General features: G+C 37.7%; 1 protein-coding gene across 3 annotated transcripts in view; it reads left to right on the forward strand.

The window, feature by feature from the left end:
* Positions 1-3,704: 3,704 nt before the first annotated feature.
* SHPRH (SNF2 histone linker PHD RING helicase) overlaps positions 3,705-21,364 on the forward strand; it is a 95,009-nt gene continuing 77,349 nt past the window's right edge. The window contains exons 1-7 of one of the 3 annotated variants that reach the window (XM_019425039.2): positions 3,705-3,922; positions 10,588-11,258; positions 13,779-13,908; positions 16,047-16,265; positions 18,768-18,846; positions 19,527-19,677; positions 21,203-21,311. In XM_019425039.2, the coding sequence (XP_019280584.1) occupies positions 10,620-11,258; positions 13,779-13,908; positions 16,047-16,265; positions 18,768-18,846; positions 19,527-19,677; positions 21,203-21,311 (1,327 nt within the window). In that variant the 5' untranslated portion in view covers positions 3,705-3,922; positions 10,588-10,619. Of the gene's footprint in view, positions 3,923-3,975; positions 4,133-10,587; positions 11,259-13,778; positions 13,909-14,528; positions 14,684-16,046; positions 16,266-18,767; positions 18,847-19,526; positions 19,678-21,202; positions 21,312-21,364 lie in introns of those variants that run through there. The other 2 variants (XM_019425041.2, XM_053904403.1) reach the window with 2 other exon arrangements.

The following is a 21,364-nucleotide window of genomic DNA, read 5'->3' on the forward strand; positions in this document are numbered from 1 at the left end:
CTACAATATTCCTGTTGCTTAATGCCTAGAGGCCGTATTGAAAAAAATCAATTGGAAAAGAATATTAGAACAAAAGTAACAGTTGGGAATGGAGAGTGGAAAGGGCCATGAAAGGGATCAATGGTACTGATTATGTCATCCTCGTTGAGAAACACTGAATATAATCTCACATCTTTCCTTACCCAACAGACTCAGCTTCAGCCTTGCTTTTACTGCTCCTTGCTTTTACTTAATTTATAAGCATTGCTTTATTGACAACAAAGACAAACAGAAAGAAATGACGAATTACCTTCTCCTTAAGTCACAAGTTCATGTCCAGTGCAGCTTTTTGTGTACAGTTTACGAATTTTGTTTTACAAATTATGAGAGGCAGAAGGGACACAGCTTGAGTTTTCATTTTTCAGGTTGAGTTTTCAGCAGGGGAGACAGGACAAACTTTGCAGTTTGAAATAAATCCAACCTGCAAATCATTGTGGGAAAATTAAATTGAAAGTTAATAATTAGACTTATCCACAGCCAGCCTGAGGAAAAGCTGTGAGGCTCTACACACGAAGATTTGTGTTCAGGTCACACACCGCCTGCCCTTCAACATATCCTGTTCACACTACAGCAAAGCATGCATAATCCCTCTGATACCAGTTTTTGTTTGTTTGACCTGGCATCACTCCCTTGGTCACAGCTGATCACCCCTGCCAGAGCCAATTTTGCAAGACTGTGTTTCTTTCACTCTCTGTTAAAACTACACACATTTTTAACAATGGCCTTCGGCCCTTGCAATTCACTCTGGAATGGTTACTTTGACCCTAATACTTTCATTTGGTCAGGAGGAGAAAAAGTAGTCTGAAGACAGGCTGGTAGTGGAGGAAATGGCAAAAAAGAGTCATCTTTGGCAAGCCTCAGTCATACTGAGTGGCCGTTATCTTCACTTCCAGAGAGCAGGCAACGGTGAGCAGAATAAGGAATAAAGTTCTCAAGCAATTTTATTAATGATCTATTAAGGAGAAACAGTCCTGGACCCGAATGATCCTTATTGTTGATATACATAGCCCTGTGTCAGCAAATAATTACAAACTTTTTGCCTTCATTTTTTGCAGGCCAACCCAGGAAGTCTGGTGATAATTGCTTATTTTTATCTGATAGCCAAATACATGACTTAGTAATAAGAGGCAACGGCCTACACAGAATAGTCAAGGGAGCTCTATATCCTCTTGTCTCTCAGAGCTAAACGGTGGCAAATCACCAAATTTCTCTGACTCTCAGATTCCTCTTCTGTAAAATGAGAATTTTAAATATTTTAAATATTTTAAATTTTAAATTAATTTTAAATATTCCAAAATTCATGAAATTTTAAGTATTTCACAGAAAAACGAACATGAAAGAGCCTTGCAAAATAGAAAGTTCTACTCATAAATCATCAGTTACCTTGTTTCTACCCAGAAAGGGAGTTAAATTTGCTTTAACTCATCTATTCTCTCTCAACCAGTCTTCCTCCTTAAGACCAACTTATTCAGGGGCTCCTGGGTGGCCCAGTCAGTTAAGCATCCAAATTCAGTTCAGGTCATGATCTCAAGATTGGAGTTCCAGCCCTGCATAAGGCTCTCAGCTGTCAGCACAGAGCCTGCTTCAGATCCTCTCTCTCCCTCTCCCTCTCTCTCTCTCTCTCTCTCTACATCTCTCCTGCTTGTGCTTTCCCTCTCAAAAATAAATAAACGCTCTCTCTCTCTCTCTCCAAAAATAAATTAGCATTTTATTTAAAAAAAAGGGGGGGCATCTGGGTGGCTCAGTTAGTTGAGCATCCAACTTTGGCTCAGGTCATGATCTCACCTTTGTAAGTTGGAGCCCTACTTAGGGCTCTCTCCTATCAGCACAGAGCCAGCTTTGTTTCCTCTGTCTCCCTCTCTCTCTGTACCTCCCCCCACTTGTGCTTTCCCTCTCAAAAATAAACATTTTTTTTAAAAAAGAACATTAATTTCCAAAAAGATGACTTTAATTAAGGATATGGCTATAATAAAGCTACTGTCCCCAAAAGGAACTTGATGCATAGCTTTGGTCTAGTGAGACCACACAGGAAGCAAATGATCTGACTATAAATGATCACATTTATAGTTTTAAGAAGTAGTTGAACTCTACAAACACTGGGTAGTTCACTTATTGGTTTGTATCTGGGTTATACTTGTGAAATGGCATTAGATCATTAGTATCTGAAGGGTGGATGAACTCAGTTTTGTAAGGGGTAAAAAGGTGTCTCACAGCTGGGAACTTCCAGATACCTAAGTGCAAAAATGAACCATATTTTCTAAAATTAGCTCTGGTGATTCTGATATTGCAACACATTACTCCATAGAGAACATTTTTCAAAGAATATACAGGACACTCTGCAAATATAGGATTGAATACACCATTGGAATATTCAATAGGAAGAACTTTGTTTAACTGTAACTACTGATAGTGCATAGATTCCATCTCTATAGTTAAAACTGCATTTCTGCACACTTACAACTGAATCTCTGTAGTTTAATATTTGTACAGGCTAACAATAATTATGTCTGTAGAGATTCATTACCCCAATTAATGTGAACAAAGATGAAATGATGCTGTGTTTATTTTCACATGTTTCTGTCTGGCACCAGTTGGACTTAGCCGAAGTATGAGCTTAATTCTCTGCTCCAATGGTAAGAAGTGACATAAAAATACCAAAGATAACCTTTTACAGCTCAATATACATTTAAACGTGAGTTTGAGCTTGCACGTCCAAAAGAAAGGGCCCATCTTTTTGTACTTAGTAAAATGATCGGTTCTCCAAAGAAGTCTGCTTGCCAGTACAAACGCTCCAGCATTTGTACTCCTTTTTCAACTTGCCTCAGGAAGCCTGGGAGAAGGTAACTGATTTCCACCTAATTTTACCGGGTTTACTTTATGTAAATGGCTTCTTTCAGGCTTAGAAGTCTGTGATGAAGTTCTGTATTGTGTAGGATACGACCACTCTGAACTGTCTGCAACCACAACAGATGTTTTCTTAGACAAGAACTTACTTCTGTGCTTCTGACCACACATGCCGAGACTCCCCTTTTTGAGCATTATGCTGAACCCTCATTAGGTACTCACTAGTCATTGAGTGCCTGATGTTTCCTGACGGTCATGTTACAAGCTCTTGGCCCTGAAGCCTCTCAGAGTTATTCCAGTTAACTAAACGTACGCCTTCACTCATGAGAAAGAGGCTACCTCTCGGAGAGAATAAGAAAAAAAAAAAAAAAAACTAAGATATTGGAAGGCCTGCTTCAGTACATGTAGTTTTTCTCTCCTCTTAAACTACTTACTCACTTTTCCTGAGAAGCCTTTTAAAATAACTTTTCTGACAGAGATAAGGTTCATCCATACCTAGATAGCAGCTGCTTTCTAGAAGCAATAGCAAAGGTGCATTTGCAGAACTCTCTTCTGCCTTTTTATTAAATCCACCAATCACTCCCATCACTTGCTTCAAGCGGAGTACCGCCCCTTCAGCGGGGAGCCCCGCCCACATCTAATATCTGCTTAGAGCCTCGCCCCCTCCTTAGAGGTTCCAGCCAATCCTGTACTCCTAATATCTTGGGGCAAAGCTATCGCGAGATCCCAACGTATCCTCTGCGAGACTTTAATCGTGTGGACTTGCGCAGAAGCGACGTATGAAGCTATTGCTGGAGAAAAGGGGCGGGGCGCTCCGACGTGCGCGTTCACCTTGACCCTACGCTCCAGCGCGCACCCGGTAGCTGGGACCTCTGGTTTCTGGGCCCCCCGGGAACCCCAACACAAACCAGCGTAAAGCGCGCGTGCCCATCTCAGACGGGTGTTCGGTGGGTGGTGAATGCTTGCCCGGGACTTGTGGGGGGCTTTAGTGGAGCCCCGAGCCTTGGTGCAGAGTGTCTCAAGAGGCTTGGAGAACCAGGTAGGCTCTTGGATGATGGGGGGTCAGGGGTCAGAGGTTGGGGACGGAAGACGTCTCCAAACGGAGACGGAGGTCCCTGGGAGAGAAGAAGTAGTTGTCTGGAGCCTAGGAAGCTAAAGGGCTGAGAGAGAACCGCAGCGCGAGTCTCCCCGACCCTTTCCCATCCCAGACTTGGGGGCCTCTGGACCGCCACGGCCCCCCAGGGAGAAGGTAGGGCCGTGGGAAAGGAGGCTGTGCTTCTCCCCGGGGGCTGGGGCCCGCGGTGTTTAGATCGAGCGCCCGAGGGGCTGTCGCGCTCCTCGGCCTCGCGGTAGCTTGTTTGCCGGGCCTGCTGGGAGCGATCTGGCGCTGACAGCCCAGCTTTGATTCCTTGAACCGCTTTTGAGTTTTGGAGGAAAACGGAGTAGGCATCGCCATTCCTAACACAAACGCCCCTGGAGGCTGCAACTGGGCAGCTGACTACCTAGCTTCTAGGTGCGCGGGGTTGTAATGTGGTAAACGGGAGGCGAGGCTTCTAAGTTAGTCTGAAAGTTCTCAGCTACCTTTAGAGTCAGATTAATTACATTCGCACTCACAACCACCCTTGCACGTTGTACATTTTGGCTCCGTGGTCGCTGCTAGGTTTATGAACAGAGATTTGTTATCTGATGATTGACTGTCATTGTCAGATATACAGTGTTTTAAAATAATGGCATTAATCTCGTGACTTTTTTCTAAGTGACTGGACATTAGCCAGGAGTTAGAAATCCTAGATGTTGGTTTATGATCAGAAACCATGCTGGAAGCTGAGTACTATTGAGCATTAGCGAGATAAGTGTGCCTGTACTGGATAACCTGCTCTTTCTAGAGCTCCCCAGGTCGAGTTAACCAATAAGCTAACAGTTGAGAATAAAATAGTTTACTTTTGAAAGATGCTATTGTGTATATGTCCTCTTTTTGCCCAAGCCTAAAAGAACTGCACTTGTAGAATTATTAAAACAAATCTTTTATTAAGAGTTCAGCCTACAAAGATTTGTGGGAACAGAATGTGCTGGTGAAAAAGCTTCTTACCGGGGCATTTTTTAAGTTTATGTGACATATATTTTGGGGTTCGGTAGATTAAAATACTCTCATCTTGTTGGAGTTATAACTACAGAAGGATCGTGGTAATGCTAGATCATTAAGAGCTTTTCACTAATCAGCAATGATTGGGCTTTGCTTACGTAAGGCTTACCTTGGGCAGCAGGGTGACAGATGTATACTTTTTGCTCCTAATAGCCTAAACCTGGGTCTACCACGGATTTGTCGTAATTTAGGATTTGTAGGTGTCTTTTAATAGAGAGATAATAATTCGGAGAGGAAAAAAATCTGAATTTAAGTTTAATTGGTAATCGTTTGTTACAATGTCATAGTAACTTAACATTTTATGCTTATTTTTCTAACAGCTGTCTTTGTTTTCTGTCGAAGATATGGGTCAGTCAGTTTTCTCTGTCTCATTCAGGGCCAGAAATAGTAAAGAATAGTTTCACATTACCTATAATCTTCTAGAACGTGGTTAAGAGACTCTTGTCCAAAAAGAAACATGGCACTTTAAAAAGAGGGAGGATATTCGGTATTCAGGGAGTTCAAGATAACTTGTTTCACCTTGTTTTGGAATATCATTTCCATTCTGGCACTGACCTGGCATTGGGTGTACAATGGGGAATAGGATACTGTTTCTGCCCAGCTTTCAAGTCCTTCAAGCTAGAGCACTGTAGCAGTTGGGATCAAGGAGGAAAGGCCCTTAACTCAGCATGCCCACTCATGGAAAGTTTTCTGGGGAAGATTGGGACAGCAACAGACAGCAAAGTGTAAAAGGGCATTTCAAGCAACAGGCTTTTTACATTTAAATGCAGGACTATTGTATAAAGCGTGGTCCGTATTTAAAAAACTGTATATAATGTTTTACCCAAACGCTGATATTTAAGAGGAAACAATAAGAAATACAATGACCAAAAATGGGATTCATGTGGTATGAAGAAAACCAGAAGTATTTGGAATATGATTAGAGATTTATAGAATTTTACCAGTACTTGACTTCTTGGCTTCCAGTTAACATTATGGTTGTAAGTAGTTTCATCAAATAACATCTTCTTTGGTTCAAGAAATTATCCCTGGATAGAAATCCCTTAGAAAAAGAGTCGACCAAAACAATTTTTTTTTTTTTTTTTTTAATCATGAATGTGTGCTGGGTTCTGGTTTAACGGGCTGGGGTATACATGGGCATCAGTATTTTTTTTAAGTTCCCCAAATGATTCTAACGTGTAAAGTTTGAGACACACAGATCTATGGTCCCTGCCACATTAAAGTTGGATTATTGTAATGTATAGCTTATAGTTCTGAGGGTGATGATAATAGCAGCTACCATTCACTGAATATATGCCAGATTTCTGTTAACTATACTATTGCATTTACAGTATTTTTTTATATTTATTTATTTATTTTGAGAGAGAGAGAGAGAGAGAGAGAGAGAGAGAATCGCAAGCAGGCTTTGCACTGCCAGTGCCGAGCCCAGTGTAGGGCTCAAATTCACAAACCACGAGATCGTAACTTGAGCCAAAATCAAGAGTGGGACGCTTAACTGACTAAGCCATCCAGGCACCCCAATATTATTTCTAAACACAGTCCTGTCATCCCCATTTTAGGAATGAGAAAACTGGCACAGAGCGGTTAGATAACTATTCCTCTGCCACACAGTCACTCAATGCCAAAGCTAGAATTAGACTCTTTTTCTCCTGTAAGCCACATTGTTTTACAGATGTGAGACTCTATAGCCATTTGTTTTGGGGCTTTCAGGGTTAACAATTCCATAATCACCATGTTATTAATATTAGAGTTGGTGTCATAGATCGTGTAACCCCTACCTCATATCCACACTCTTTGTCATGAGCGGTTCTACCCAGTAAAGAAGTACGGTACGTTTCCCCACCCCTTGACTTTGGGTCCATTCGTGTGCCTTGCTTTAGCTCGTGGAACCTTGTGCTTTTGCTATGACCACACTTTGAAGAGTACTTGTGTGTTTGGATTTACACTGTTACACCTCACCCATGGCCTTATGCACATTTGTGGGTTGCTTTGCTGGTCCAAAGAGGATTCAAGCCGAGCTGAACTGCTCCTCCAGAAACCTAGCCTAGGTCAGCCAACCCTCAGCTAACCTGCAAATCTAAGAGAATAAGTGATTGCTCTCTCGAAGCATTGAGCTTTGAGATGGTGTGTTATACAGCATATTTGTGGTCATAGTTAACTAATAAGCTGATGAGCAGAACTTTTCAAACTTCCAGAATGACCAAATTCCAGTATTCTAGCCTGTGTTCTGATGAGAATTGGGCAAAGATAAACATACAGGTTATTAGGGGCTTCCTGTATTGTCCTTCCAAGATAATAGAGGAGATATGATGCTTATAGTTAACCATAGTAAGAGATTGATTTTTAGTCTATTACCTGCACATTCATAAAGCAGTCAGTGCTAAGGAAATGGAATTCTCATGATTGACTTAGACCAACAATACTTGATAGCCTTTTTGCAGTTTTGTGAAGGTTTTATATTTGCCCTGTCCAGTGTAGTAGCCGCTAGTCACATATGGCTATTGAGCTCTTAAAGTGTGGTTGGTGAGACTGAGCAGCTGAGTTTATGGTATTACTTTATTTTATTTAAAGTTAAAAAGCCATATGCAGCGTGGCTACTAAGAAAATAAATTTTATTCATTTATATTTTGTTAGTAAATTGCTCACTTTATGTAGACTTTTCAAGTTTATTAGAATAAAGCTGTTCTTAATAATCTCTTATAATTTTAAATCTTTCCTGTATTTACTTTTTGTGCTTTTAAAATCAGATTTATTAAGGGGTGACTGGGTGGCTTAATTGATTAAACTTCTGACTCTTGATTTTGGCTCAGGTCATGATCTCATGGTTTTTCCTGAGTTTGAGCCCTGAGTCAGGCTCTGCACTGGTAAGGCAGAGCCTGCTTGGGATTCTCTCTCTTTCTCTCTCTCTCTCTCTCTCTCTCTCTCTCTCTTTCTCAATAAATAAATAAACTTAAAAAAAATGTAAGTGCAATAGTATGGTTAACAGAAATTTGGCATATATTCAATGAGTGGTAGCTCTCAGAAGTATAAATTATATATTACAGTAATCCAACTTTAATGTGGCAGGATGGGGACCAGAGATCTGAGGCACTTCCTAGCCTCTAGTAACCACTAACCTGCTTTCTATCAGTAGGTGTTTGCCTTTTCTAGAATTTCATGTAAATAGAATCATACAGTATATGGTCTTACACATCTGACTTCCTTTGCTTAGCATGATGCTTTAAAAATTCATCTATGTTTTATCAGTGGTTGATCACAGAGTAGTATTCCACCGGTTTATCCATTTACCACGTAATGGACAATTGTGTTGTTTCCAATATTGACTGCTAATAATTGACTGCTATTAACATTCAAATTTAAATCTCTTTTGTGAATCTATGTTTTTAATTCTCTTGGTAGATATCGAGGGGCAAGATTACTAGACTGCGCAGAACAGAACGTTTGTGTTTAATTTTATAAGAAATTGACAAATTTGTCCTTTTAGAATGTTTGAGAGTTCAGTTCTGGCTGCTGTACATCCTGTCTTTTAAATTTTAACCATTCTAGTGGATACATGGTTTCCTATTGTGGTTTGTAGGTTGAATTTGCATTGGCTTAATGACTGATGATGGTGAAGATGTTTTCATGTACTTATTTGCCACTTGTAGATCATCTTTGGTGAAGTGTGTGTCATTTTTTCATAAGGTTGTCTTATTGCTGATTTGTAAAAGTTCTTTTTCTATTCCACATACAAATCCTTCATCAGATGGTGTTTTACAAATACTGTGCCCTGTCTGGCTCCCCTCTCATTTTTATAACAGTATCTTTTGAAGTGCCAAAGTAATTTTGTTGAAGCTTACTTTATCAATTTTTTTATATTCTCTGCTTTTTGTAACCTATTTAAATTAAATTTTTTTGCCTAATCTAATGTCACTTAGATTTTCTCCTGTTTTCTTCTAGAAGTTTTATAGTTTTAGCTTTTGTGGTTCAGTTTTTGATGTATTTCAAGTTAATTTTGACATGTATAAGGTAAAGGTCCAGGTTCACTTTTTTTTTGCATATGGCTGTTTATTGAAAAGGATATTTTTTGCCTGTTGACTGCCTTTGAATTTCTTTCAAAAATCATTGACCATATGTGTTTGGGTCTATTCCAGAACACTTTATTTTGTTACATTGCTCTATATATCTATCATATACTATTACCATACTGTTTTGATTACCATGTCTGTGTACCGTTACCACACTGTTTTGATTACCATCATTGTAAGTCCTGGAGTCGGTGTAAGTCTTTCAACTTTATTCTTTTTCAAAATTATTTTGACTTTTCTAGATCTTGGGCATTTTAATATAAATTTTGGAATCACTTGTCAGCTTCTGCAAAAATTAAAAAATAAAAAAATAAAAAGCCTATTGGGATTTTGAATGGGATTACTTTGTGGATCAGTATCTAGGAATTGACATCTTGAATCTTCCAGTCCATAAACATTCCAAATTGAAAATATTTCTTAAACTATCCTGAAGCCAAATTTTAATTGTTTATACATCCTTTTCTTTTTCCCCAACTACATTGTTAGAATAGGTGGAATAGGCATCAGCCATCATTACAACTTTATGATTTTTTTTTTAATTTTTTTAACGTTTATTTATTTTTGAGACAGAGAGACAGAGCATGAACGGGGGAGGGGCAGAGAGAGAGGGAGACACAGAATTGGAAGCAGGCTCCAGGCTCTGAGCCATCAGCCCAGAGCCTGACGCGGGGCTCAAACTCACAGACCGCGAGATCGTGACCGGAGCTGATGTGGGACGCCTAACCGACTGAGCCACCCAGGCGCCCCACAACTTTATGATTTAATCTCTGTGAGTTGGTTTGTGTTTCATATAGGAATTGGCTATTATTTGGGGAAAAGTTTAGTTTGGGCCTACATAATACAGGCTGCTGTCAGACCAGTTCCTCTTCTGAGATGACAAAGCTTTCTTTTTCTTTTTCTTCCTACATTTTTTTTTCTCTTCTTCCTTTATTGTCTCTGCTCCATTTCCTCTGGTTGCCATCACCACCTTATTCCTTCCCAGCTATTCCTGTTACCTTTTTATCTGCTGATCCACAAAAAGAAATACATTCTGGATTTTCATCTTCCTCTTTTAAAAGAGAAAATATATTTTTCAGAATTTTTAAAAATTCTATAAACTCCTTGGAATTATAAAACAAAAATGAACTTTTGTTGTGATGATTATGAGTTCCTAGAACTCTTCAACTATGCATTTCCAGGATATTTGAGAGATTTACCTTACTGTCTTACTGTTCATTAAATGTATTTTATTTTATGTAGCATGTTAACTTTATTAAATGTATCCATTAAAGTACTGTTATGACCATTAGAATTTCTATGATGCGTGAGATTGTGGTCAATGTGGTCCTTACCTGTATTTGACTTACTAAAAAAAAAAATTATCCATTGCTTTATCTCTCCAAAGAGTTCATATTGTGTATGTGGGCTGTTAGTTTGTGGTGAATTCTTCATCTGGGAGCACTTTAATACTAAAATCCTCTGTTGGAATGCTTACTTGTTGCCTTTGTCTTCTAGAGTTCACAGTTGCCAACCAAGAAAACTTGAAAATGAGCAGCCGACGGAAACGTGCTCCCCCAGTGAGAGTTGATGAAGCAAAGCAACAGCAGCTTCGCTGGAATATGCATGAAGACAGAAGGAATGAGCCTCTCATCCTAACTGATGAGGAGCACCCCTGCTCGGGTTCAGATTTCTCTTCTGCTCACTGCATCATCCTCGGTGATAGCCTACAAGAAGAAGTGGCTCACAGAGATAAGAAGAGGTGTTTGGAAGCAGTGAGCATCGCAAAATCGGTTGATAAAGAAGAGACCAGTGGCATTCTTTCTCCTCTGTCTGTAAAGCTGAATATTGTGATTTCTCCCTATCACTTTGATAATTCTTGGAGGGCATTTCTAGGAGAATTCACTCTTCAGCTCCTTCCCGAACAGAGTTTAACTGAAGATTTTTCAGAAAGGAGTTTTACACTGATGAGTTCAGAGTCAAGCGGTCAGTTCCTGATTTATGTTAATTCAGAAAGTGAAGATGCAGAGAAACAAGAAAAAGGACTCAATGAGCCAGTCAGTATTTGTGATAATGGTATTCGAGTGGAATCATCTTTCAGTGGTGAAATGCTTGAAGATTTGGGGTGGCTACAAAAGAAGAGAAGAATAAAACTTTATCAAAAACCAGAAGGGAATCACATTATTAAGGTACTCAATTTCTGTGGTGTCTTTTAAGGTTCTTCTGCATTGGGCAGTCCCATTTTGAAGTTAACGTAGAAGGAAGGTGTAAAAATCCAGCAATAAGCCTTTCATCGTTAAGTTTCAAAGTGTACTTTATTTTGGGCTTTCAGTAGCTATAAGAAATATATACTTCTAGCTGATCGTTTCCAGGCTGTCCTTCTTCAAGACATCCCGGATTCCTCCCTTCCAGCTCTACTCTCAGTGTCTTCTTTTGGTCTTCCTCATCTCTCCCTCTTCCTGTAGCCGTTCTTTATTGCCCTGCTGGCCTTTTCAACTCCATCTGCTTTGTCTCTGGGATGGTATAATATGAATGAAATGAAATTCTGTTCTTTACTGCCTACAGAATTAAGTGTAATCTTGTGTGTAACTCCTTTCTTTGATAGACCCTTGTGTACTCTCCAGCCTTATCCTTTACCACTCTGGTTTTTATTTTGTTCCAGAAATTCCGAATTGACTTGTGTCCTGCACATTTTCTGGCTCTATTTCTGCATCTGTGCTTTTGCTTTCACACTTCCCTCGGCCTGGGTTGTTCCCTTCCTGTTCCCTAATAACTCCTGGACATTCTTTAATATTCAGCTCAGAGTTTACTTCTCGAGGGAGATCTTTTCTTAAACTTCATGGATGGTATTACATGCCCTTCCTCCACAACACTGTACAGATGTTTATTTTTGCCTTGGCCACTTGTAGTGTACTTAGATTTAAAATTTTTCTCCTTCAGTAGACTATGAAGTCATTTTTTCTTCACAGCCTAGTAAAATGCCCCATACTGAACAGATTTTCAGCAAATGAATGAGTAAATTTGTAATTCATTTCAGGCTCTTCTATTTACTAGCCAAGTAACTTTATGTGAATCATTTAATTTCAGCATCTTTCTGTATAAAATGTAAATAATAATCATTCCTTTTACCTCATACAATTGTGTTGGCAATCCGGTGAGACAATGTAAGTAGATGTACTTTATAAACTGTGAAGCAGGTTAATATGCCTTCATGCCAAAACTTGAAAGGATAAGAAATTCTAAAATGTTAAATTCAGGGACACCTGGGTGGCTTAGTCAGTTAAGTGTCCGACTTCAGCTCAGATCATGATCTGATGGTTCACGTGTTCAAGCCCTGTGTAAGGCTCTGTGCTGACAACTCAAAACCTATAGCCTGCTTTGGATTCTGTGTCTCCCTTTCTCTCTGCTCCTCCCCCACTTGCATGAGCTTGCTCTCTCTCTCTCTCTCTCTCTCTGTCTCTCAAAAATAAATGAACATAAAGATTAAAATTATTAAATTCACCTTTGTTCGATTGAAAACTGTGTCTTTTTTGTCTTTCTCACGTTAAAAAACAATTGTATTGTAGCCCTATCTGTAGTTTCAGAATTGACAAAAGGAAAGGAAAAAAGTTGGAAGCATTAGATTGTAATTAATTCTTCCCTGGGCAATGAAACTTTGCAACCACGTATTCCCTCTCCTGGTTGATCATGAAAGCCCAAATTGTGGCTCGGTGATAGGAAGTATGTAAGAATTCATGGCTTGTTTATCTGTGTTCTGTCTATGTTCCCCATAGACTTGATCTCTTCTGTCTTCTTATCCCAATTTGTATAAATATTTAAACATTTCTTGCTGCTATAGTAAGCTAACTCTAGGTGTATACAAGGCAGAGTACAAATATATACAAAAATACATTCTTTGTTACTTATTCCCATATAATGCTGGTTTGGATTCTTGTTCTTTAGTAAAAGAATATGAGACTCTGCATGATTATGGAATCAGGTCCAGGATAATTTAGGGAAAAGAAAGAAAATGCATTTAGTGAGTATATACCATTAGGAAGTTTAAAACTGTATTACCTAGGCTATCTCATAATAGTCTTCTCTCCATTTTGCAAATGACAGTGCTTGGGTCAAAATAAATCGATTACTTTGCCTGTTTTTTTTTAGCTCCTAAATACCAGTGCTAGTATTCAACTTCAAGTCTTTTGACTATGGAACTTCATGCTGCATTGTTTTACCAGAATTAAACTATCTTACATCAATCAAGATCTGTTTTCCTATACATTGTAGTGTTTGATCTAGTAATGGCAATTCCCACACCAAACTGTGCTTAAGAATCCTGGCATGTGCATCAGAATCTTCTGGGGCAATCTGCATTTTTAACCAATTTAACTGATTATTTTGATACTCATCAAATTTGGAAATCTTTGGCTTGGTAGGTGGAATGGGTGTTCTTATCACCTTATCTCAGGTTTGGTTCCAGGTTGGGAAGTATTTTTTTCTAGCAACTTGAATGGTGCCTTACACATAGTAGGCACTGCATTTGTACAATGAATTTGTTATTGAAAGTAAAAATTTGTGACGGAGATTTGGTAGGTATATATTTAACGATTGTGGGGCATATACTGTGAATACCTTTAAAAACAGTATTAAAAAACTTTTTTTAATGTCCTCATGAAGAATGTAATAGTACAATTAATACTATTTTTGTGTTGATTAATCCTTTGTAGGTTGGAATTTATCTTTTGGAAGGTGGCCTAGCAAAACTAGACTTTTTGAGTGATGCAAATTCAAGAATGAAGAAGTTTAATCAGCTTATGAAAAGAGTGATGGAAAAGTTGTACAATTTTATTATTCCAGGTAAACTTAAAAGTTGCTATTACTTAGGACACCTGGGGCTCAGTCGGTTGGGTATCCAACTCTGGATTTTGGCTCAGGTCATGATCTCATGGTTCTCAAGATCAAGCCCCACCATAGGGCTCTGCACTGACAATGCAGAGCCTGCTTGGGATTCCCTCTCCCTCTCTCTCTCTCTACCCTTCCCATGCTTGTGCATGTGCACACGTGCTCTCTTTCTCTCTCTCTCAAAATAAATAAATAAACTTTAAAAATTTGACATTACTTGAGAGTTGTGGGTTTTTCCCAAGTCCTATACATAATAATCAGAAAAACAATAAAACCATCATAAAATTAAACAGCCTCTATAAAATCAATGTGTGACAAAACTACACATATCTGAAATGCCCCCACTAATTTGTGTCTTTATTTGCTAAATACCGTGCTTAGCCCAGACCAGGTTCTCAAGAAATGTTTGCAGAGTCCATAGAGTCCAAAGGGATCTGAGCTGATTGGAATTTTTGCATTATTCTTGTGCTTTTATTTTGTTATGGCCAGAGATTCTTGGCTGGCCTTATTCCACCTCTCCTTTGCAGTCTGACAAATAATCTCAAGAGCCTGCTTCCCATAAAGACCAGTTAACTTTGCTACTGTTTCTTGCCAAGATGTTGCATCCTTGGTCAGGACTGCAGCTTCAGAGTTGTCTGCCATTGGTTCCCAAGGGGAGAGTGTGGATGGCTTGGTGCAGCCCATCAACACTACTGGAAAAACGGCTCAAATTCTCCAAGCCCTGCTCATGGTGGGTCAGCATTATTTCAGATGCAAATTGTAGAACATACTGGAATATTTGGGAAATCACTTTCTAAGCTTGACTGTTGAGTTGTTTCTGTAGTACATTCTTTGCAAAGCTTCGTAATACTAATGAAAGTAGGGGCGCCTGGCTGGCTCAGTCAATAGAGCCTGCAACTCTTGATCTCAGGGTCATGAATTCAAGCCCAGTGTTGGGGGTGAAGCCTACGTAATTAAAAAAATAATAAATTACTAATAAAAGTAAATCATTTTGCATGTTGAAGACTTTAAAAGGAGGACAGTCTCTGGCTTCATGATTGGAAGGGATGCTTTTAAGTACATCTAGAATTTTTAAGGGTACGGTAAGAATTATTCTGCTTTTTTAAAAATACTACAAGTTGAACTGTTCAAAGGAAAACATCAAAGGATTTCAAAGGAAAACTTCCAGTTTAGTTATCAATACTAGATTACACAAGAATAGTAAGAATAAATCTCACATGGAATATTTTTTATTGAAAAAAGTAAATTAAGTATTTTGTGGTACAATCTTCATTCTAGGGCATATGAGGTATGTTCTTTAAAAGTGTATAGGTCTTTTGAAAGAGTTCAGAAATAAATCATAAGCTAAAATGGGTTTGTACATTTATTCAAGATTTTGAGGGGTTTTTTTTTCATGTTCTAGTAGGCACAAAAGTCTCACAGGGCAGTTGTGCCCAACAAATGAATCTGATGTCATTACAAATTTGTATTAATGGCTTACGCCCTTCTCTCTTAGTTGGCTCCTGCTGCTACCAAATGCCTGTCCTTTTTTAGCATAAGAAATAAAATGGGAACCCTTGTCTTACTAGACAGAAAAATTATGTCTGCATATGGAGTTTTTTTATGTCAAGATGTAAAAGTGAAATAGATTATCCTTTTATAAACTGTAAAAGATATTCACATTCAAATGTTTATTAAATATCTGCACTGAGCAAAGCATATGCCAGCTACTCTGAGGAGATATAAAAACAAAAGACAGCCTTTGCATTACAGTTCAGTGCACAAGGAAAGAATACACATAAATGATTGCACTACCAGACAGATTGCAATATATTGCTATATCCAAATAGAAGGGTATTACATGAACACAGGGGAATACATTGATTCTAACCAGGGACAACAAAAGAAAATGCCATGGAAAAAGTTGAACTATCTTGAAGGATAGATGGGTAGGTTTTCGATCAGTGAAGAATTAACGATAGGGCCTTCTACTCCCAGAACACACTGAGCAGGACCCCAGAGTTTGGAAAATGCATAGTATGTTCTTAGAATAAGAATTGCTTATAGTTAGAAAAAGTGGGTTGTTTTGAGTACATTTGTTGTTGGATGTACAGATGTGTTGGAAGAGGATGAAGAAGATTCAGAGAGTGAGCCAGAGGGACAGGACATCGATGAGCTCTATCAGTTTGTGAAGCAGACACATCAGCAAGAAACGCAGTCCATCCAAGTGGATGTCCAGCATCCTGCGTTGATTCCTGTGCTGAGACCATACCAAAGAGAGGCTGTCAATTGGATGCTACAACAAGAGCATTTCAGAAGCGCTCCTGCTAGTGGCAAGTATAAGATGCTCAAAGACAAATTGATCTGAGGGATTTCATGAAAGATAATTAGGAATTAATTATAATTGAATGAATTTTCCTGTGAACAAAATGGTAGTCTAAGAAATTCTTTAAAATTGAAAGGCAGAGAAATTCATTTGTAAGTTCCCTCAACTATAAGCGTTTAAACTAATTTTTCCTGCCGAATAAAGACTGCCTTGATTGGAATTTTTTAAAACCAATAAATTTTTTACATGCCTTTCTAACTCTAAGAATTGCTTTTGGAACATGATCAAATGGGAATCTTGCTAATCATCTGCGAGAAGCTTCACAATTTAATGATGAATATTAGCAACAGAAAGCAAATTTACAGAAGTGGGAGACTGGTGTATGACTAATTCTCCTAGGTTTGCATTTATTTTCTTTACTCCACAAAATAAATAATAAAATAAAATGTTATCGATTAAGTGTTTTTGTGAAAGTAAGTTTATCGGAGTCATTTATGCCTTTTTATCACTATCTTTAAAGGAATGGGCAGAAGATGAGATTTTTGCATGATTCTAGGAAGTGAAGTGTTGACCATTTCTCTTCCATTCCGTATAGATTTATTTTAATGAGGTATAGCTCTTACTTGTTTCTCCCGTAGATTCCAGTTTATACTTTTTTAATCCAGCAAATGTCACTTTTTAATTTTTAATTTTAGAAAATATTCATTTATAACCAACATTATTTCTTCCTACTTCTCATCCGTACTCTAAATTATATTGAAGTAATAATTTCACATATCATATCATTTAATCTGGTAATGTCACAGTTTATTTCAATGAAAGAAAGGGTTGCTTTAAACAGATATAAAGTATATATGTTATGATGGATTTTTAAACCCAGTAATTCTTTAATACTGCCAAATCTCTCTCCTCTCTTCCTTCTTTTTTTCTCCCTTTCTCTCTCTCTGTTTCTCTTTCTGTCTTGCAGTTGATTCAGATTTGAAACCAACTAGCATTCATACATTGGAATTGTTGTCACTTAAGTTTCTTTAATCCATAGATTTTATCTCTTCACATTCTGTATTTTTTTCTTATAATTTAGTCATTGAGGAAATTGTTAGCTCTGTAGTTTCCTACAGACTGGATTATTTTTTCTCCAAAATGCAGTAACTTTTCTTTGCATAATTTTATTAAGGTATAACTTACTTAGGGTAAAATGCACAGCTCTTAAGGGCACAATTTGATATATTAGGCTAAATCTATGCATCTGTGTTACCAATGACCCAATTAAGACATAGAACTAGATTTTCTCAGAAGGTACTAGCCACACGTGCCTCTTGAGACTTCAAATGACTGCCCAGATTATGTGTTGTAAATTTAAAATATATACCAGATTTCAAATAGTACAAAAAAAGAGGCCAAGTATCTCATTCATAATTTTATATTGATTACATATGGAAATGATAAGGTTTTGTTTATGTTAAGCTAAATAAAATTGTTAAAATTGATTTTGTCTTTTTATATCTATGATACAGTGCTAACATGAAATATTTCCCTCACCTCAGAAAGTTCCCTCATGGCCCAGTCAATTCTCCTACTTCAACCCCTTCAGGAGGCAACTACTGCCACCATAAGTTAGTTTTGCCTGTTTTTGAAACAATTAATAGAATGGCAAAACGCGGACACTTGAGGCGGGGGAGAAGTTGGCCTCTTTGAACATAATGTTTTTTGAGATTCATCCATGCTGCATATAGCAGTATTTTATTATTTTTTATCCACAGAATGGATTTTGTTGATTAAATCCCATGTGCCATTTAATAGTTATGTTCCCTGTGGTTCCCATAAATTGAAGCTTTTTAATCTTTTAATTTTTTTCATTTTATAAACCCTATGTATCTATATTCCTACTTCACCTGTTAATCCCTAAAGCAGGCAGCAAAATTACTTGCCATTTCACTGGTAGATACAGACATTCTTCCTAATTTGGCAGTTGGTTTAAACAACTTAAAATATTAAGGGAAAGAAATATGGAAGACTCTGGTTGAAATACACAATACTTCAGTGTTTAAGATATTTTTTCTTCAGTTAAATAAGATTTTCCTCCTGCTATCAGACCCCTCTAAAAGGTTAGGTCTGATTTGAGTTAACGTATTAGCCCACAAGCATATGTCTGTTGAGTTATTTAAAGGTTTTCGGCAACTTTTTGAAGGAATTATAGAGGATAAGCTATTTTCCTTCATTGGGTAGGAGTTGTTTTCCTGTATTCATTTTCTTTTCCTGTTAATTCTCTGTGATATGCTGTACTTCGTTTTTCTGCATAACACTTATGTGGAAAATATTGGTGCCCAAAGCAAAGGAAGAATAATTACAAGAATAATACCTGAAAAAAAGAATGAGATCCTAGCCTTTTTCCATGTGTATGTAGCTTCCCGGAGTATATTGACTATTAACTTATTTTTATTTTAACGTGATTTTCTGGCAGAAAGGAAAACAAACAAAAACTTGTTCTTATGGTTATATTTTTTTTTAGAAAATACCCTGCATTTCTTATGGCGAGAGATTGTTACATCTGAGGGTTTGAAACTCTACTACAATCCGTACACAGGCTGGTAAGGCAAACTTTATGTGCTAGATATTAAAAGTAAATGTTACAAAAACCTGTATGACATTGGTCGCATATGTCTTTAGCCTTGGCAGTACCTTAGGAAGGAATACTAAGTCGAAGTCTTACTAGACTTTATATTTTTATCATTTTTATAGGTAAGACAAATATGAAATTAATAGTACTTGTCATTTTTCTATAATGAATGGAAAATAATGGATTTAAGAAGCTTAGTTACTCATATTTAAAGAGATTATAATTTTAAATAAAAATGTCATCTTTCTATGGACCAGTTCTCATATTTTCATTAGATTTGTTAATTTCTTTTATTAAAGTCGTAGGAGTCATTAAACATAGCAACATCATAGGTGAATCAGTGGTTATTATCCTCGTTTTTTTCTTCACAGACACAGAAAGAAGGCAGACACACCTCCTTTTATTTAAAGAAGAGAAAAGAACGATGTTATTTACCAGTACCACTCCTGTTTCTGCAGACTCACTTGTCAGCTCAGGCAGTTTTTTGATTATCATGGTTCTTTATTCAGTGACCTAGCATTTCAGATTGTTTCACACTAAAATGTAGTTTAAAAAAACTTTGACTTTTATGGATTTCTTCCAGTTTTCTTTAGGAATAGTATAATTTTTACTTGCCTTCCTGTGATACGTTTTTCTTGTTTTTTCCTTCAGCATCATCCGTGATTACCCAAATGCTGGGCCACAGTTGCTTGGCGGAATCTTAGCAGATGAGATGGGTCTTGGAAAGACAGTGGAGGTTTTGGCTCTGATTCTGACACATACCCGACAAGATGTCAAACAAGATGCTCTCACTCTTCCTGAGGTAGGAGTAGTACCATAGGGCCAAGAAAGCAGGGGACATATGTTCTCAAAAAGCATCATATATTGAACATTTGCTTGGCACTTAAGCCAACACTTTTAGTCTCCTCTGAGGCTAATTAATTGTACTAGTTATTCGTTAACCTCAAGCGGGCACAGAGAATAGGATGTTTGTGACCTGGCAGGGTTTTTGTTAAGTGATGTTGGCCAACTAGGAAAGGGGATATGCTGTCACCAAGATTCCTTCTCGTTGGCAGAGAAACTCATAGGAAAGTACTGTTACTCCCTCAAATGTTTTGTCACTACTACAAGCCTCCATATTACCAGTAAATATTTTTGAAAGTAATTTTTTTTAATTGTACAAATCTCAGGTATGTAAGTCATAGAATCTAATACTTCAAACTTTGTTAAAGGCTAAATAGCTTTGTAATTAGATTGCTAAATGAATCAAACTCTGAGTCCTTGTTCTAAAATATATAATTGTGTTTAGAAATACAAATTTTAGAGTTTATGGAGGAAAAAAAGAAACAGCTCCACTGAAGCACGTGCAGCTCATAGTTCATAATTTCCGGTAATAAAACCTAAAATCAACACACTAGGTAAGAGTATCATTACGTGTAGGGCTCACTGTGCCCACAACTTTAGGGATAATGTGATCTTCTGGTAGGGTCAAGTTTGCAAAGTTAACCTCGTAGATTTGAGTAGGGAATAGAAAATATCTATTTCGTTGTTAAAAAACAAATGAGTTGGAATATATAGTTTTACAGTAACTTTTTTTTGTTTTAATGTTTATTTATTTTTGAGAGAGAGAGAGTTCAGGCAAGGCAGGGGCAGAGAGAGGGGAACAAAGGATCCAAAGCAGGGTCTATGCTGACAGCAGCAGATGATGGGGGCTCGAGCTCATGAACTGCAAGCTCATGACCTGAGTTGGACACTCAACCAACTGAGCCACTCAGGTGCCCCAGTGTTACAGTAACTTCTATATTAACTATATGATTTAACTCTCGGTAACTTCTATGTTAATTCCATATTTAAACAAGCCTTTGAAAAGTTAATTTCAGAAGGGGCACCTGGGTGGCTCAGTCTGTTAAGTGTCTGACTTTGGCTTGGGTCATGATCTCACAGTTTGTGGGTTTGAGCCCCCCGTCAGGCTCTGTGCTGACAGCTTTGAGCCTGGAGCTTGCTTCAGATTCTGTGCCTCCCTGTCTCTCAGCCCACTCACACTCTGTCTCTCTCTCCCTCTCAAAAATAAATAAAGATTAAAAAAAAATTTTTTTTAAGTTAATTTCAGAAGTTTCACACTTAACATTTAGGTAACTTAAGATAATATGCACAGTTTTCAAGTGATAGCTAGCAGTAGCCCTGAAATAAAACATAAGGTTTGTATATGTGAATAGCATATTTAGCTCTTTCTTTCATCATTTTTTTACAACTCTTTTGCATCTCCTAATAGAAGGGTTAATTTTAACAAGCAGCTCCAATTACTGAAAGCAAAGCACTGGGTGACTGTTGAATGTTGTTTATATCAGGGAAAAGTGGTGAATTATTTCATTCCATCACATCAGTCTGGAGGAAAAGTAAAAAACACAGAAACCCCAAATACGGAATTTGAACCAAAAGAAAAAGTTCAGTGTCCCCGTAAGTATGAAATCTCTGAAAGAAAATACCTTTTTGCAGTCATCTTTGTCATA

Source organism: Panthera pardus, unplaced genomic scaffold, assembly GCF_024362965.1.
Source record: "Panthera pardus isolate Hobbes unplaced genomic scaffold, ASM2436296v1 HiC_scaffold_17, whole genome shotgun sequence".
NCBI lineage: Eukaryota > Metazoa > Chordata > Mammalia > Carnivora > Felidae > Panthera > Panthera pardus.